Genomic DNA, 19718 nt, shown 5'->3' on the forward strand with positions numbered 1-19718 from the left:
TTTATTTATTTATTTATTTAAATTTTTGTTTATTTATGATAGTCACACACAGAGAGAGAGAGAGAGAGAGAGGCAGAGACATAGGCAGACGGAGAAGCAGGCTCCATGCACCGGGAGCCCGACGTGGGATTTGATCCCGGGTCTCCAGGATCGTGCCCTGGGCCAAAGGCAGGCGCTAAACCGCTGTGCCACCCAGGATCCCTAAAATTTTATTTATAGTAGTTCATCATATGAGTCTACCACGATTTATTTATTCACTCATTTGATGGACATTTGGCTTCTTTCCAGTCTTTAGCCTTTACAAATAAATACTGCTATGAACATTTTGAACAGAGTTTTTTATATGTGTGGATTTCCGCTATATCTAGGAGTGAAGTTACTGGGACACAGGATACACATTTTATGGCCAAACCTTAACAGATACCATAAGCAGTTTTTCAAGTGATTGTGCCAATTTATACTCCCATCAGCAGTATCTGAAAATTCTTGTTACTCTACATCCTTGCTAATAATTGATTGTCAGTTAAAACAAAAATTTTTTTTAGAGATTTTGATGTATGTTTAGTAGTATCTCATGATTTAAACTTTCATTTGCCTAATGAAGTTGAGCATCTTTTCTTATTTACTATTTGGAGTCCATCTCTTGTGAAGTGTCTGTTCAGATCTTTTACCTTTGATTCACTAGCTCTAAGAACTTGTTACCTAATTTCTTTGAGTATACTGTTAAAAAAAATCCATAAGAATGGACTGTCATCCAATTTTCAGTTCTTTGAGTAGTCTCTATTTGAGTAACCAAAGCAAGTTATTATCAGTATCAGGCCTTCAATTTGTCAGAAGTCCTTAAGAACCACTTACTAAATATTGTGCTCATTGACACTATCTACTTGAATATAAAGGCTTTTAAAGATAGAAGATCCAGACACAGAGTGAATGGAAAATCAGTCTTCAAAAAATAGGACTAGTTTATAAGAAGGTAGACTCTTATTTCTTCCTTTGGAAATTACAGTTATTTAGTCAAAATTTGCATTAATTCTGCAACAAAAGCATCAGCATCAATAAAAATCTGGAAATTGATTTGGGAGATGGTCCAGGCAGCTAGTATTTAAGGAAACGCCCTGTGGCATCCATTGCAACCATAAACACCTGTGCTGTAACCAAAGCAAAGGAGTGTAAGGGAAGTAAAAAGCCCCTTTTTAAATATATAATTCCCGTTTGGTTTTTCAAGCTCATCTTATTTCTAACATAAATTTTTAGTAAAATTTATGATATGTTGGACTTGTATTTTTTATGAGTATTGTATGTATTTTATAATACTTTTAAGATTCTCTTTGTGTAATATGCAGCTGGTGTGTTTATGCCTATTTAAAAATTTTAACAGTTTGTATTTTTAAATGGTTCTAGAGGCTTTAAATTGTTAAATCTTTGCTTTTCTGATATACTGTTAAATCATTTCTGTGTTTAGCCAATTAAAGGGCTTTTTCTTTGTGAAAGTATTATCTATTAAAAATAATCCATTTTATAATGTAGTTTCCAGAAATATGTTATGTTGAAACCAGCTATATTTATAGGACATAAATTATGGAATGATTAAAATAATTTATTGCCTTCCAAATGCTTTATCCCAGAGTTCCTTTAATACTAAGCTCCACCAGTGCCTCTAAAGTGTGTATAAAATACTTAATATTTAATTATAACTTTTTATGAACAAAGTATAAAACAAGATCCTCTTGCATTTGGAATTTTTTTATGTATCTAAGTGTTTGAAATAAAAAAAAAACCACCATTGAGTTTGACCAAGAAATCGTGACGCATTTGAAAGGCATATGCAGACTGTACATCACTACATTAGAAATTGGATGGCAGCCCAGTTGCTCCATCTCTGAGCCCTGTCTTTCCCAGGGGATTCTGGATGCTGTTAGATCACATCATCTTGTTTGCCTTTGCTGGACCTGGCAACTCAAAGCTAGATGTCTCCACCTGATGTTATGGTACATCCCAGTCCTCAGATTGCTCTGAACCTGAAACAGTTTGGCCCTCTTTCCGGAAGCGACTTACTGTCTACTTACTCTTTAAGATCTGGGGTCTGTTTCCCTATGTGGTCGCTTCTGAGTTCCTGTGTATTTTAAGCTCTCCTTCTAGTTCCCAGGGATCTTGCTTTGCTTTCTACAACCATGTTTTAAGCTATTACTGTCAACCCTCATTTATAATCTCGTACACGAACTGTGTTCTGAACTCCAATGATGACATGTTCTTTTGTAATTCAGTCTTGAGCTGGAGACTCTCCGTATATTTTTTTTCCATATTATTTATATTAGAGGTCTTTAAGAATAGGATGTTATATGCAAAGATGTTTAGTCTCACTACTAATGAAAGAAACAAAAAGTTAAAACAAGAATCATTTTTCATCATAGCATCTTTGCAAAAATTAGAAGATGATTACCTGTTGTACACTAGAATATGGATACAGCTGGCTCAAATGTTGTCAGCGTGTTTGTGACTTTGTTCTCTGTTGTATAGATAGCACTTTGAAATTTTGTATGTAAAACTAAAAACAAAACTGAGGTAGCAAATCCATTCTTAAAATTTATCCTAAAAACTACTGGTGGTTTTTCACAGAGATTTTCTATAAAATAGTTATAATAGTAATAATACTAATACTAATAGCAATAGTAGAATAAGAAAGTTTAATGGTCCATATACATACCTAAAAGAGAAGAATGAACAAATAAATTGTGGTTTATTCATATGATGAAATACTATGCAGCCTTCAATGCACAGATAAATATATTAATATGAAAAGACATTCAAAACCTACTAAATAAAAATAAGTAGATTTGAAGGACATTTTTCTAAAGTGTGTATTTATATATATTTACAAAAAAAAAAGTCTGGAAGGAAATATATACACCAAAGTATTGACATCAATTTTCTCTGGAGGAGGAATGGTAGATTAGTTGAATTATTTTCTTTTTGCTTAGCTTTATTTTCTAATTTTCCTTTAGTGAACATAACATATAGTATGTGTTTAATAAACAAATTATGAAAGGAAAAAGAAAGATAGGTTATTATCCATTAGCTGTTATCCCAAATTGCTAAAACAGTCTATTAGTGTTGTAGTGTAGTGGAGAAGTTCCAGGATTAGAAGACTGGAAACTAGTCCAAACTATGGCTCTGTTTAGCTATGACACCATTGGCGAGTCTCTCTGGGCCTGTTTCTGTATTTATGAAATAAGTTAGTTGAACTAGATCTCTGATTTATAAGCTCCTTACAGACTATTGGAGTTTCTGTAGAACTAGTAGAATAGAGCAGGTTTCAGTACAAACTCTCCCTGCCCCTCTCCCCCAAACAGAGCAGTTCTGTATATTTGATGCTCTGTATCCTGAGCTTCTGTTTTAGGCTACCTTTCAACCAAATGTCAGGGAAAGAAAAAAGTACCCTATTTCTAAGATCCAGTAATTCTAAGTACTTTTTTATGCCTCTTCCTTTAAGCTTCACACCATCTTTCTATTCATTGGAGTACAGGTTCTTGGAGGACAGATCTTACCTTATGTATCAGGATATCCTTGCGCTCCTGAAAGTATCAGACTATGATAGGCTGTATTCATTAAGAGCTAGTAAGGAAATGAATGCTTCATGTCTGATGCAATACTCTCTCCCTGACCTACTCTATCTACTTCAGTTTGGACCCTAATGAATAGTTTGGGTCACCTATAATTGTGTAACTTTTGGCAAGTTACTTAACCCCTCTGAGAATCAGTGTTCTCTTTTATGAAATGTTCTGAATGACCAAGTTGGATTATATTATCTCTATGTTTCAGTCTAGCTCCATAAAATTTAGTGAAATTATAGTCTGTATAGTTCAGTCTAATGAAATTGAGTCAACTACTAACATTGGTTGCCAATGTAATGTCATTATAATCCTAAATTAACTTAGATTTGGAAAATTCATTTGTATGTACATTTAACAAGATGAGTCCCTGACATTCTATCTAGATCGTTGTAGTGCTTCAAATAGTGAAATCATGTTTCACTAGAGTCATGTTTCACAAGAATCAGACACTTAACCAACTGTTTCTGTCTGTCTATATCTATGTCTTCTCTACCCCTCAGAGGGGACTTCATTATTCACTGGTAGCTAAAATGAACTGAAATTTAAGGTTAAATTGGAGATTCCTGCTTGCCCAAAGGGTACGGATAGAATTGTTTTTAACCTAAAAATAAAATCTGTTCTCTGATTCAGAGTAAACAAGATTTTATTCATATCAGAAAATAAGTAGCTTCTGAAAATAACTCATGTTAATAAAGCTTCTTTATAAGAAAATATGTGTAAAAATAGGCTATCTATATTCGAGTTTTGTGTGTATTTCTCTATCTTTGTTTGATATGAAACAAAACTATTAACATTTACTGACTTGAGAAATATAGGGAAAAAAGTGAACGGGAGGACTTGCACACAAGATTTTAAAGTCATCATTTTATATTATTCTTGTTTTATGTAAACTCTATTCATTTAATTCATTTAAATTTAGTTTGTTTTTAGGGACACCTGGGTGGCTTAGTGGTTGAGCGTCTGCCTTTGGCTCAGGTTGTGATCCCAAGTCCTGGGATTGAATCCTGCATCGGGCTTCCCGGGGAGCCTGCTTTTCCCTCTGCCTATGTCTCCACCTCTCTCTGTCTCTCATGAATAAATACATAAAATCTTTTAAAAAAATTAGTTCGTTTTTTATGTCTTACTTTCTGTCAGGTTTTTGTTGGGCACAAATGAGACGTGGACCGTCTCCTTAGGAAGCTGCTCCGATTAAAAAGACAATTGTATAAACAAGTAACTACAACATGGTAGGATATGTTCTGGAGTAAGGAAGCTCTGTAACGGCCTGGGAGACTGCTTCACAGTACTGGAGTACAGTGGCTGGGGAGTTCTGCTGCAAGGTACTTTGGCACTGACAAGGGAGTGGACCATTCAGCACAGATGGAATTTTCAGAATACAGCCTGTCAGCAAGGCACATGCTACGGTAAAGGCTGATGGGAAAATTTATTAGTGCTCGCAGGCATGTTCATTATAGAAAATCTATGAGTTGTATAAAAACAGTAGGAAACTGGCCCTAGATCCCAAAGATTGTGTGTGTTTAAAATAAATTTTATCATATTCTGACTTTTATATTTTACTGCTTTCCTAAGGATTGTATTTTGGGCATGCTATTCATTTCCTGTGCCATTAATAATTTTTCACAATTATGACTTCAGTAGCTATCATAATTTTACTTAGCTATTCCTTTCTTTATTTGTTATTTTTTAGCTATTTTTTTAGCTATTCCTTTCTGTCACTATTGTTGGACATTTAATTGCCAATTTGAGGTTATAATACCTTCAGTGAATATCTTATAAATATGAATTTTTGCCATTGTCTCTTATTATTATTTCTTTTTTTTGTCTCATTATTTTGCTAGTGATTAGGTTAAAAGGTATAAAATTTAAGTCTCAAAAAAAAATTTAAGTCTCTTGATAAATATTGCCAAGTGAGTTTGCAAAAAGGTTGTATATTCCCAGATAGAAGTGTGGAAACTTTCATTTGACTACATCTTCTAGGACACTGTAGAACCATGTTGTTGGTTGTTTTATTTTATTTTTTTATTTTATTTTATTTTATTATTTTATTTTATTTTTTATTTTATTATTTTATTTTATTTTATTATTTTATTTTATTTTATTTTATTATTTTATTTATATTTTATTTTATTTTATTTTATTTTATTTTAATTTTATTTTATTTTATTATTTTATTTTATTTTATTTTATTTTTTTATTTTATTTTTATTGGTGGGGGCAGGCAGAGGGAGAGGGAGAGAGACTCTTTAGCAGTCTCCATGCCCAGCGTAGAGCCCAACCTGGGGCTCTGTCTCACCATCCTGAGAGCATGACCTGAGCTGAAATCAAGAATCAGACACTTAACCAACTGAGCCACCCAGGTGCCCCTGTTTTTTTTGTTTTGTTCTGTTTTTCTTTTTCTGATCAATTTTCATGTAGTATCTTTTATTCTGTGTCTTTCTCTATCTGGAGAGAATATTGTTAATAAAAGTCTTAACTAAACTTCATAACAGTAAAGAGTAATTCCCTTCAGAAGTCCTTAGTAGAAAAGTGTTTTGGAAATTCATTATCTTTCCTTTATAATTTGAAAACCTCATGAAATGAGAATTTAAGAACTGATTGACTTCATGTTTAAGAAGACAGTTCTAGCAGCATAGTACTATATTTGGAAGAGAGAGAGGTATGTTTCTTGCTCTAAATGATCAATTCTGTCATTGGATGTTTATGATTAGCAGATAATTTCTGGCAAGATAGCAGCAAATGAAGAATGTAACTAAAACTGTTTTCCTTCATTTTGGTAGATAGGTTTAAAACGCAATAGATTATAAATTCTCAGTAGAGCCAGATAGGCTTTGGTGATGTGGGCAAAATGATGATCCTTGTATAAATGGTATTGAACTGTGAACATTGTGTGATATAATGTTCTTGTTTTATTGTTTGGATATATGCTAAATGTGATTGACCGCTACTGTATTCTTTTAAATATGCATTTAGTAAGTAATTTATTTCTTCCCAATCTTTGGCTCTCTCCTGCCTTTATGAAGTTCCATATTTATTAAAATACAGGAAAGTAAAATGCAGCTAAGCAGAAATTTTAATACTGATTAATGTAGTATTCTATATGGTTTGTTAGAGAAGTACATAATTCTGTGCTCTTTTAGCTAAATAAAAATAATATTTAAGTTTATGTAAAGCATATTTAAATAATTTTGGCATCCCAGTTATCAGTCATTATTTGGCATAAATCTCTTCCTAGTATGCTCAGAAGGTGTCCAGCAGTCAAACTGATAAATTTCTGTGAAATATAATTTTTTCCTGGTATTTATATTAGAATTTTGATTTCTGTAAAATCTAAATTATCTAAGGCTTTATCTAAGGCTTGAGGGACACCTGGGTGACTCAGTAGGTTAAGCCTCAGATTCTTGATTTTGGTTCAGTCATGATGTCAGGGTTGTGAGATTGAGCCCTGCGTCATGCTCTGCGCTCAACAGGAAGTCTGCTTGAGAGTCTGTGTCCCTCTGCACATACCCCCTCCACCCCCACATGATCTTTCTGTCTCTCAAATAAATAAATGAATCTTTAAAAAAAAAGAAAGAAAATGATTGAAGTATATAGTAGATGATTCTTCTGTATGGATTTAAGTATGCCATGTAACATAAGGAGGAAAATTTATTAGATTAAATAAATACTTGAGTTAATTTACTGTGTACCTAGTTTTATTTGCTATTAATAAATGGGTGATGAACTTTTTAAAAACTGAAATATTTAGAAGTCATGAGTATTTTAAGGCTTAGCAAACATTCTTTATATGAAAAACATAGTCCCAGGTAAGTAATTCAAAATTTCACTGGAATATATAAGTATCAGATTGGGGTCTTTTACATTTTGGATAAAGAGCTGTTTTTTAGAGAAGAGGTCTCTACAGTTGGAGTTGTATGTTTTATGACTGTGGGAAAGTCACTTTACTTCTCTGAGCCTCATTTAAAAAAAATGTAAATATATTGCTCAAAGTTGTAGTAACAGTTAAATATGGTTTAACACATAGGTGAGACTCCGTAAATGCTCACATTTGAACATTTAGCATCATTTATTCTCATATTTAATTGTAGATAATATTTGAAGAATTTTGATATAATGATGTATTTATTTATTTATTTACTTGAGAGAGAGCAAACCTGTGGGCATGAATGGTGTTTGCAGGGGGGAGGGCACAGGGAGAGGGAGAAGCAGACTCCTCGCTGAGCAGAGCATCTGATGCAGGGTTCTGGGATCAAGATCTGAGCTGAAGGCAGACACTTAACTGACTGAGCCCCCCGAGCCCCCCAATGATGTATCTTGAAGTTGAAATATTTCCTCTATATAAAATGGAATTTAGGCTTTGAGCTGTTTAGAAAACAGCCCTGCAATGTGTGCAGTGTGTACAGAATACTTTATAAAAACATTTTTCATTTGTTGTTTTTTTTCTCTAAAACCGAAGCCATAAATATTTTTTTTTTTTAATGAGAGATGAGTTTTAAGTATTTCCAAAGATAGTACCAAGGGAGCATGAGAGAAACTTTGAGGGGGCAATATTGAGCAAATCTGTGTGTTCAAAGGGAGATAGTCTCCTAAACCATATGTTCTTCTTGGTGAAGTAGGAGGATAGGGATATACTATGATGGTGTTTGCTTATGGCCATTGTCCAGACCAGATTTTTGAACTACACATTGAAATTTACTATATTAACAAGCCATCTTCAGGCATTAAATTATAAAGACATATCCCATACCAGATGAATATCAAAAGAAACCATCTAAACAGAATATAAACCAATGTAAATGCCTTAAAGAAAGCAGGTAAATCCTATGTAAATACTTTAAAGAAACTGTAGTTTAAAGGACATCATCCTTCCAACGAGGAGATGTTCGTAGATGCTTTTTTTTTTTTTTTTACTATGATAGCAAAATAACTAGAAAAAACTCTATTAGTCTTATTTCCATTTATAGGATAATGGATAAGTAAGATGTGCTATATTCACAATGGAATTTTCTACATCAGTGAAAATCAGTGAACCACATCAGAGTTTGGGTGGTGGTTCATCAGCCCTTTTCCTCCTCTTTCTGGCCAATAGCTTAGTCACATTCCCCACCCTCCCTTAATTAACTTTAATGAATATGTTAAGTAACAGAATTAGAAAGTAATGTCAGGGACCGTTAAAGAAGAAAAAAATGGACACAGAAAATATGCCAGCTAGATTCAGTCATACCTGCTTCTGGAATCAGTCGTAAGGCGGAATTCCCTCAAATTATAAGGAAAGCTTTACAAATGCCAGGTGGCACATGAGAATTTTCATTCTAGATACTACTTTGAAAGTAATTTCTCTGTTTCAGCAAACAAACTCAGACTTTTCCCCCAGTTATCATGAAGACATTTTTATTAGTCACAAGGAGAACGGAGGGGGAGAATGAAACAAGTGTTGTCTAAATCCATCAGGACTACTGAAAAAACAACTCAGCGGATTTGCCCAGGAAATGAGTCTGAATGGGTCATTGGCTATGAAGGAAGTATATTCTGATTCTTACCATCTTGTCATTTTATGAGACTGATAATATTGTTACCAGGTTATATGTGTCATAAGAAAGTTAGGAATAACTTTTTGAGTCATGATAGTAGTTTAAACTATTAAACATTTCTAGAAATTTCACAACATTCTTTCCAATGTTTTTTAATTTATTTCAGATTTGAAACAGCTATCTTTTATGAGGGCAAAGTTATAAAATTGAGTAATTAAGAATTTGTGTCTTTGAAATGTTGGGATCTGAAAATCAGAGAGAAAGAGACAGAAGTGAGGAAAGTGCATTGCTAGGTGAAAAATTACATGAAAATCCAGAACTCTGAGTAAAAAGGAATCACATAAAAACAAATACTAGTTGATTCAAAATAATGGTAAGTGAAACCATTTAGGAACAGCAGCAGAAAGGACCAATATCAACAGTTGGCTTAGATAGAAAATACTATAGGAATGTCCAAGTAAATAATAAACTGAAAAATTAAGAGTTATATTTTTTAAATTGTCCAAGTGTTTAATTTGAAATACTTTAAAACTAAAGTCATCTAGATTTTTCCATTTCTTTGATCATCATCTTTTATCTCTGAAATATTAAAATATCTCCTGAAAATTAGAATTAGTTCTTGGAAAAACATATTTAGATACATCTAATATTCAACATCAGAGTAATTCCAATTGTTATCCTGGATTGTCAAAAAAAAAAAAAAACAAACTTTAGGAGGACTCTATAAACAGAAGCTGCAAGTGAAGGGCTGCCAACCATACTTAGCATATAAAAGTTGATTCAAGAGTCTTAGCTCAATTGGAATTTAAACAGACTCTTAAAAAAAAGCATTATGTTTCCACATATGTTGAAAATTTTTGCAGAGAAGCACCATATCAAGGAAGCCCAATATGTGAAGAATAATTCGTTATAAGGTTAACTCTCTGTGGCATTAGGATTATAGAGGAAGTGCTTTAAAAATAAACAATATGTAGGGATGCCTGGGTGACTTGCCCAGGTGGCTCACCTGGTTAAGCATCCAACTCTTGGTCTCCGCTCAGATCATGATCTCAGGGTTGTGAGCCTGAGCTCCCCTTTGGGCTCTGTGTTGTGCATGGAGCTTGCTTGGGAGTCTCTCTCTCCCTCTCCCTCTTTCCCTTCTCCTCCCACATGCTCTTGCTCTCTCTCTCTCTCTCAAAAATGAAAGCATGAATGAATGAGTGCAAGCTAAATGATTGTTGTGATTTCCTTTCTGCTTCTGACAGAGCAGAAAGAGCTCTGTCACTTATTAGCCCTTTGTTTTTGACAGATTACTCAACTACTGTGAGCCCATTTTTCCATCAGACTTACTGTGATGTATATAAAAATCTAGTAGAAAGTTTAATGTCTATTCAAGATTTTGTCTTGAATGTCTTTCCTTTCAGAAAAACTGTGTTTTATATGCCATTCTCCTGGGTATCTAGAAAGGGCTTTCATGATACATTTTTGAAATAAGTCATTATTCATTGGTAACCTCAGTGTTTTTTTTTTTAAGCAGTTAACTAGTGCTTAGTATGTGTGACATACTGTTTTAAACACTTGATAAACTTTGACTCATTAGATCTCACGAGAAGCTTATGAAGTAGGCACTGTAATTATCATCCTTACAGTAAAGATGAGGAACTGAGGCACAGGTATGTTGGGGGACTTGCCCAGGGCTCACATCTGGAGAATCAAGGACCCTGGGACTGGCTCCAGAGTCCCTGCTTGTACCCCCTGTGCAAGCCATCTCCCTCAGTAATGATAGAAAAACATCCAGCCAGATGACAGCTGTGATTATGAGAACACTTTCATGTATGTAAAAGGATGAAAAAAAGGACGCAGACATTCAAATCTTGTGTTTTCTTAGCAAGTGACAAATTAAAAAGGTGTTGCTTCAGTGTTAAAAAGTCTGGCCCCAGAATATATAAGGAAGAAAATCTTACTTTATGCAACCAGTACTACTGGGACGCCTGGGTGGCTCAGTGGTTGAGCAGATGCCTTTGGCTCAGGTCATGATCCCAGGGTCCTGGGATTGAGTCCTGAATCGGGCTCCTGGTAGGGGGCCTGCTTCTCCCTCTGCCTGTGTCTCTGCCTCTCTCTCTCTCTCTCTCTCTCTCTCTCTCTCTCTCTGTCTCGTGAATAAATAAATAAAATCTTTAAAAAAATAAAATAAATGGTACTACTAACATTGTCAGTGGTAAGATGAAATAAATCATTTTCAGAGAGATAGGAGGAGGTCTCATAATCTTAGGTGTAATAGAATCAATATTAGAATCTTTTAAGGTGAAACAATATGAATGCTTTTTTTATGGTTTATCATAAATGATTCTTGGAATGTACTAGGAAGCGATCTCCATTCTACTTAAACTACAAGTAGTTAAAAAGATAGCTGAGGGGTTATGTATTTGTTGTATGTGTAGGCATTCTTTCATTACTCTTGTTTACTTTCATGACAGTGCAGGATAACATTTAGACTTTGTACTTTTTACCTGAGTTTTTAAAAAATATCTTTATTGAAGTATGATTTACATACTATAAAATTCACCTACTACTGTAAGCATACATTTCAGTGGCTTGTACTGAATTTATACAGTTGTGAAATTTTGATCACAGTCTACTTTTAGAACATTTCCATTATCCTAAAAAGTTCTCTCATACCAGTTTGAATTCTCTTCTGTGAGGTTTTAATTTCCTTTATTCTTTTTTTAATTTCCTTTATTCTTACATGATCATTTCCCCCTTATACCTTCTTTCACTCCTTTATTTTTTTTTAATTTTTTTTAATTTTTATTTATTTATGATAGTCACAGAGAGAGAGAGAGAGGCAGAGACACAGGCAGAGGGAGAAGCAGGCTCCATGCACCGGGAGCCTGATGTGGGATTCGATCCCGGGTCTCCAGGATCGCGCCCTGGGCCAAAGGCAGGCGCCAAACCGCTGCGCCACCCAGGGATCCCCTTTCACTCCTTTAGATTGCTTTGTCTAATTGTTATATCTGGATTTTATGGAGTTTGTTTTTGTCCTTTATTTTGGCTTCTTTTAACCTTGAGTTATTATTTATTCAATCAAGTGACCTTGTTATGAAGTCTTTCAAGAGGATCAAATGACAGTTCTTAATCCACAGGAATTTAACTGCTATTGTTCTAGTCACCTCTTTACTTCTTGGATTCTGATATCATTAGTACATGAATTGGTGCTCATGGTGGGGAGGTGAGAAGTATGGTGAGGGGCATGTGTAAGGGGTCTTTGTAGTGGAGGGATCTGTAACTGCTGTGTCCTTCATTGTGTGCCTCTGCTTTGCCCTTATAAAATGCAACAGATCAAATGGCTCTGTGGCTCAGTAGAAGAAAGAGTGGAGAAGGCACGAATGTGTATTTCTTTTCATCTTCTCTTTCTATGTGGAAAGAAGTATAACCTTCCTTTCTGTCCTGTAGGGAAAAGATAGGAGGCTGGAGAGGATTCAGTGTGATGTTCTGGGAAGATGGAATAATAGAAACAACTGAGCTGTGTTGCATTCAGAAATCTTTAAAAGTTTGTAGGGATCAAAAAGGAAATTGCTTATTCTTCTTCATCCCATCCTCTTCATTTTTGTGAAGACCTTAGTAGAACAAGACATAGTAGGCTTATTTCAGAAACTTCCAAGCATGAAATCATAATATAAGAGGTTTATATATATATTCAAAGGAAAAGAAATGAAAACTTGAATGTATTTGGGAGCTGTGAGGCCAAGTCTTAATAATACACTCAAAATAAATTTTATACATCTATAATTTCTAAAGTGCTAAAGTCAGGGTTCTGCAGGAAAAGTGGAATATAAAAATGTAATAAATTAGATCAAAGAGCTACTGGGGAGAAGAATCTGTGCTGACTACAGAGTAAAAGAGATGAAAAATAATATGATAGAGGGGAGCTATTCTAGCTTCAGATTCAGGAAACCTTGATTTTAATTTTTGCCCCATACTAGCCAGCAGTAATCTTGGATAAATCACTTACCCATCTGGGTCTCAATTTCCCCATGTGTAACATGAAAGCATTTATTGATCTTGTTTATGTCTTGGAGAGTCTTTTGTTCTTCACAATTATATAATGAGATGGCAACACATGAAAAGATGTATATTATTAGCCACGAGGGAAATGCAAATTATGGTCACAGTACCTAGCACTGTGCACCTATAACAATGGCTAAAATAAAAAATAATGACAGTACCAAATGCTGTTGAGGAAGCAAAGAAACTAATCACTCATACATCTTGGAATGTAAAATCGCATATTCACTCTGGAAGACAGTTTGGGCAGTTTGTTACAAAATTAAACATGCAGTTACCTAATCACCCAACAGTTGCACTCTTGGATGTTTATCCCAGAGAAATGGAAATTATGTTCACACAAAACCTGTATATGAATGTTCAGAACCTATTTATACATAGTAGCTCCAAATCGGAAACAACAGAGATGTCCTTTAAAGTAACTGGGGTACATCTATACCATCGAGTACTACTCAGCAATGAAAGGGATGAGCTATTGACACATGCAACCACTTCACTGAATCTCCAGAGAATTATGCTGAGTGAAAAAAGGCATTCCTAAAAGTTTACTGACTATATTATTCCATGTATATAACATCCTTGAAATGACAAAATGATAGAAATACGGAAGAGTAGCGGTTGCCTAGGTCAGGGCCTGGGTGAGGGGTGAAGGGAGAGAGTGGATTGATTCTGAAAGGGCCACAGGAGAGATCCTGTGGTGATGGAATTCTTCTGTCTCTTGACTGGTGGTGAATATACAAACCTACACAAGTGATAAAACTGCATAGAACTGAACATAAACAGGATACAAGTAAAACTGCTCTGGATAAGTTGAATGGATGGTATCCATGTCATTACCCTGGTTGTGGTATATACTGTAGTTTTCCAGGATGTTACTGTTGAGGGAAATTGCATAAAGATTAAGAGATCCCTCTGTGTTATTTCCGACAAGCACATGTAAATGTGTAATTATCTCAAAATAAGAAGCTTAATTTGGAAAACAATAAATTATATATATTTTATTTACTCTTGTATCCTCACTGGGTGGAACAATGTTGGATACAGAGTAGGTACTCAATATTTATTTACTGAATAAATTGGGGGGAGGGGCTTGTGAATGTATAAACTGATTCTCTCATTTGAATCACAAAAGGAGGATCCAGTCACCGCTTAAATCTTAACCAAATTATTTGGGTAATTAAGCCCAGAAAAATAACCTTTATCCTTCAAACTTTACCTAATCATATGATGACTTTTGCAGTTATTGAGACTCTCCCATGTTTATGTTTGCTGTTACTCCCTCTTTCTATCAAAATCCCTAACTCCTAGAAGGGAGGATAAACTAAAATGCAATTATGATAAATTAGCTTCAAATGCACAGTCTCCACAGATGGCTTCAGTCTTGATTATGGTAGCTCTATGATAAATCTTGAAGTCTTGTACTGTAAATACACAAATTTTGTTCTTTTTCATATTTGTTTTGGCTATTTGGATACTTTTCATTTTAAAGTGAATTTTAGAAACAGCTTACTAACTTCTAAACAAAAATCCCCTGGGATTTTGACTGCGATTTCATTGAATTTTAGATCAATTTTGGGGGAGTTGACATTAGAGTATTATTGAATCTTCTGAACCATGAACATGGTATATCTCTCCATTTATTTAGATATTCTTTTAACCTCTCAGTAGTGTTTTGGAGTTTCAGTTAGTAGGCATTACAAATCTTTTGTCAGATTTTGTCAGCTAGAGAGGGCTACATGCTTCCATAATTCTGTTGTTATTTTAAAATTAAAGAATTTACAAAATGTGTGCCAATGGGGACAATAGTAGAGAAAATAGATGATGTGAAAGGGGGGCGAATTGCGGGAACCACATCTTTGTTAAGAGGGACATAGTACATAGGTTGGTGCCCTAGAAGAATAAGCCGTTGGAGCAGGATTGTAATAGGAAGGAAGGCGGAGAATGTGGGCCCAGCTGCAGGTGGTGGCTGGGTAGACGTGGCAAGTGACTAAGTTCTCAGCTTATGCCTCATGTTTTTACAGTATAATAGAAAGCAGGGTCATTAGCTATAAGTGAGGTTGGATGAGAAGGGTTGAAATAGTCATCCATCATGAGTGGGATGGAGAGAACTGTATTATTATTGACAGACAATATAAAAGGCTCCCTTGGGCATCCCTGGGTGGCGCAGCGGGTTAGCGCCTGCCTTTGGCCCAGGGCGCGATCCTGGAGACCCGGGATCGAATCCCACGTCGGGCTTCCGGTGCATGGAGCCTGCTTCTCCCTCTGCCTGTGTCTCTGCCTCTCTCTCTCTCACGTTTGACTGCATAGGTGCAGGCCCAGAGTAGGCAATGTTAATTATTTATCCAGCTGTAGGTTTTGTCAGGTAACTTTGAGGAAGTACAGAGAAAGGGAAAGGAGTGAATGAAGCTGGCTCATGATGGAAGTGAGAACATGGGGCTGTGAGGGACAGGGAAGAGGTGGGAGAGGTAGGCCCAGGTTGCAGTTTTAGAAGAGCTGTGGAATGAGAGGGAATGAAGAGTGAGATCTTTGCTTTGAGATTGCAGAGGGTTTTCAGTTATGAGCTGATGAAACCCAAGAGTGCAGTAGAGGAGATCTTGATCTCCTCTACTTGGTGGCCAGGATAATGGAAGGATCATCTATGTGAATACTGAATTTATGCTCAGAACTCGAAGGTCCTGCTTATTAGTTTCTAATTATCTTTTGTTCCTGTTGGACTCTCTGATACCAGTTTTAGAGTTCTTACTCAGTAAGAGTTTCATGTCTCTTCTTTCATAGTTTTTGTTTCATAGTGTCAGCTTCATTCCTTCTGTTGCATTTAAAATTTTTGACACTATATTTCTAATTTCCAAGAGCTCTTTCTCACTTCTGATTGACTTTCATAGCATTCCTTTCTAGAAAAAAAATTTAATTTTTGATGATCTGCATGATTTCTGGTAATACAAAGAAGATGGTTCTTTTTTCTCCCTTTAGATTTGTATCTCTGCTCAGATTATTAGATTTTTACATATTTTTTTTCTAAGTGAGGAAGTATATTGAGTCATCCAGTTAACTTTTAAATATCTTTTTATTTTAGATATCAAAAACTAAAGATGGAAAAGAACAAAGTGAAACTGTATCACCATCCGAAGATGAAACATTCTCCTGGCCAGGTCCCAAAACAGTCATGTTGAAAAGAACATCTCAAGGCTTTGGTTTCACATTAAGGCATTTTATTGTTTATCCCCCAGAGTCTGCAATTCAATTTTCATATAAGGTAAGAGAAATAATTAATTAAAGTAACTTGAGAAAAAAAAAAAAAACACACAATGCCATTCCTATCTTTGTCTTGTCTTCCTTTCAACCCCCACCCCCCAAAACCCCATCTTCTGTATGAAAGCTCCATCCTTCTGACAAGGGGCACTGTTAATGAGATTATTATTGGCATGTTTTGGGAGAGGGTCGTGTGAATGGAGTTGAACCTTGCTGTGATTTCACTAGAGTTTATAAATAAGTATTCATATATGGATGTATTTTTTTATATTGTAGGATGAAGAAAATGGCAACAGAGGAGGTATGCTATAAAAATTTTAATTTTTCTCTGAATGTTTTTCTACAAGTCTTTATGTTAAGTAATATTAAATGAGATGGTACAGTTTTTGTAGTCCACATATATAATAAATCTTAGATGTGAGAGTTCTAGAAATCAAATAATCTTACTATCGACTTTAGAGTTTCATGGATTCCATTGTCTCATCATGATTTGAACATGCTATGACTTTATTGTTAATTATACATTAGTATTTATGTGGGGGGAACATATAAGATTCTAGGAACTTAATTCTGATATTTTTATTTAATTAGTTATATATTATTAATTCTTGTAGGTAAGAAATGCTGTGTGTTTTATCTAGTAGACTTATTGACTCAACTATTGAAAACTAGAGTATTTTGAGTCTTCTTGATGTTATTTAAGCATTATATGTAATGAGTTTAAAAAAGAGAATCAGGCTGGGGATAGGGATATTTCTTAGTAATGTCCACATATTTTTGTTTTAATTTCATGTGAACATGAGACCTAAAATTTACATACAATAAAATGTACTCATTTTAAAAACTTTTATTTCTAGATAATTTTAGACAAAATAGTTGCCAGAGTAGCACAGTTTCCATATGTCCTTCATCTGACTCCCCCCTAATGTTCAACAACTTACATAATCAGGGTACAGTGAACAAAGTTAAGAAATTAACATTGGTACGATGCTGCTGTCAAAACCACAGACTTTATTTGGGTTTTACCAGTCTTTCCTCTAGCGTCCTTTCTCTGTTGCAGGATTCTACATTGCATTCCCTTGTCACGTCCCTTCAGTCCCCTCTAGCCTGTGACAGCACCTCCACCCAGTCCTTGTATTTCATGTTCTTAACACTTTGAAGGGCACCAGTCAGTGATTTCGTAGAATGCCCATCAATTTGGCCTTATCTGATGTTTTCTCATCATTAGTTTAAAGTTATGCATTTTTAACAAGAATACCATGTTAGCACCTGTGATAGGTATATAGTTATAATTAAGGTGCATTTCTGTAAATATATAACTTGTGAAACCACCATCACAATCAAGATAAGGTACCAATAAGAATCTTTCTATAGATTCACTGTTTTACACCTGGAACTAATGTAACATTGTATGTTAACTATATCCTTCCATAAAAAAGAAAAACCTTTCCATCATCCCATAAAGTTCCCTTGTGCCCCTTTGCTGTTCCTAGACAATTACTAATCTGCTTTCCATCACTGTAGATCAGTTTTGCCTCTTAGAAATTTCTTACAGATGGAATAATACAATGTGTACTCTCTTGTGTCTTTGTCTTGGGGTAGTGTTTTTTGAGGTTCCACCACATTGTATGTATAGGTACTAATATGCTATCTTTTTTATTTTTTGCTGAGTAGTTTTCCCTTGTTTGAATATACCACAGATTGTTTATCCACTCACCTGTTTATCCATTCACCCATTCACCTTCTCAGCGGTTGATGAAGCTTTGTAATACACGTACCTGATTTGAGGTCTTAGAATGGCTATGCTAAAGGGTTAAATGAGAGGAAAACAATCCCTTTTAGCATTCTCAAAAGTCATCTGTGAGTGTAGGACCAGGTAGGAAAGACCCTTCATAGTTGCCACTATTTGTAAGAATGGCCACTCTTGTGACACCGTCTGTCATACACTGGGGCTCAGGGTGAATTCCAAATATTACTTGGCTTGGGTTAGAAGTAGTGTTAGTGAGGAAAGGGAAAACTTACAAAACCAGCATCATCCACTGTCTTCCACTACCCCGCAGAATGATGTGCTTGTTCCCAGGATGGCGTATGACACACAGCATCTAGAATATCATGCCTGTCTCATTCTACTCTCCATTGGGAGAAATATACTTCTAATAAATGTTGAAACACACAGTTCTAAAACTTTATGCAGACTACCTATCTGACATAGCTCAATGAAGTTAATAGGTTTAGTTATTTGCTTTGACTAGAGAGAACAGGTCTAATCTAGGTCAGGAGTGATCTGCTGGGGAATATTATAATTTAAATGCCTATGTTATTTACTAATATATACCTAATTTCATGTAAAAACAGGGTTTGTGTCCACATGAAGAAATGCAGGTATTGTAGTAAGATTAAAAATTAAGACTAAAGAGACACCTAGGTGGCACAATCAGTTAAGCATCTGCCTTCGGCTCAGGTCATGATCTGAGGACCCTGGGATTGAGCCCTGCACAGGGCTCCTGGCTCAGTGGGGAGTCTGCTTCTCCCTTTCCCTCTGGCCCTCCCTGCTGCTTGGTGCGCTTGTGCCCTCTCTTTCTCAAATAAATTAATTAAATCATAAAGATACATTAAAAAGTTCCTGGTGGAAAAAAGAATGAATTAAACTGACATTTGGGAAACTTACTGTGCATACATGTGTGCTGTAGATCCTAACACTGGGTTTTAAATTTGCTTTTGAGCTTTTCTAGTGACCAGAAAACAAATGAAAATAGGATTAGTTAAGGATTCACATTATCCATATGAAAACAACATCCTGTTTGCAGTGAAGCCTGAGACAGATTTCCCCTCTGTGTCCTCATAATGGAAAACAGTAATACAGTAAATAATATCCTTAATACCATTCCTTCATATGGTTATTTTTAAATGTATCTTCAGTGTAAGGTGATTTCAAAACCCCAAGGTCCAGTCTCTTAAAAGAAAGGGCTTCTCAACTGGGGACAGCTTTAGTCCCCATAGACACATGGCTATATCTGTAGACATTTTTGGTTGTTGTGATTGGCAGTAGTTGGGGGGGGTGCTATTAGTACTTGGTAGAGGGCAGAGTCATTCCAGAATACCCTGTAATTACAGGATAAATATATTCACCGTGTGGTTGAAGACTTAATCCATGCCAGGCATCATAGTATATGTTATTATCCTATTTAATACTGATGATAATACTGCTGAGAGATGTGAGATAGTATTCCCGTTTTGTAGATGAGGAAACCAAGGCTGAGAAAAATGTGAAATGACTTATACAGGA

At 35.3% G+C, this 19718-nt stretch overlaps 1 protein-coding gene and 1 long non-coding RNA gene across 8 annotated transcripts in view; one reads left to right on the top strand and one right to left on the bottom strand.

Moving 5' to 3' along the window:
- Positions 1-19718, top strand: part of ARHGAP21 (Rho GTPase activating protein 21) — a 136523-nt gene that overhangs the window by 41247 nt on the left and 75558 nt on the right. For all 6 annotated transcript variants that reach the window (XM_035713360.2, XM_049099826.1, XM_049099824.1 and 3 more), the window contains exons 3-4: positions 16257-16436; positions 16709-16733. In XM_035713360.2, coding sequence (XP_035569253.2) covers positions 16257-16436; positions 16709-16733 — 205 coding nt within the window. The remainder of the gene's footprint in view (positions 1-16256; positions 16437-16708; positions 16734-19718) is intronic.
- LOC125753414 (uncharacterized) overlaps positions 1-19718 on the bottom strand; it is an 81640-nt gene that overhangs the window by 2642 nt on the left and 59280 nt on the right. The gene's annotated exons all lie outside the window — the stretch shown is intronic.

This window comes from Canis lupus, chromosome 2 (assembly GCF_003254725.2).
Source record: "Canis lupus dingo isolate Sandy chromosome 2, ASM325472v2, whole genome shotgun sequence".
In the NCBI taxonomy this organism is placed as follows: Eukaryota; Metazoa; Chordata; class Mammalia; order Carnivora; family Canidae; genus Canis; species Canis lupus.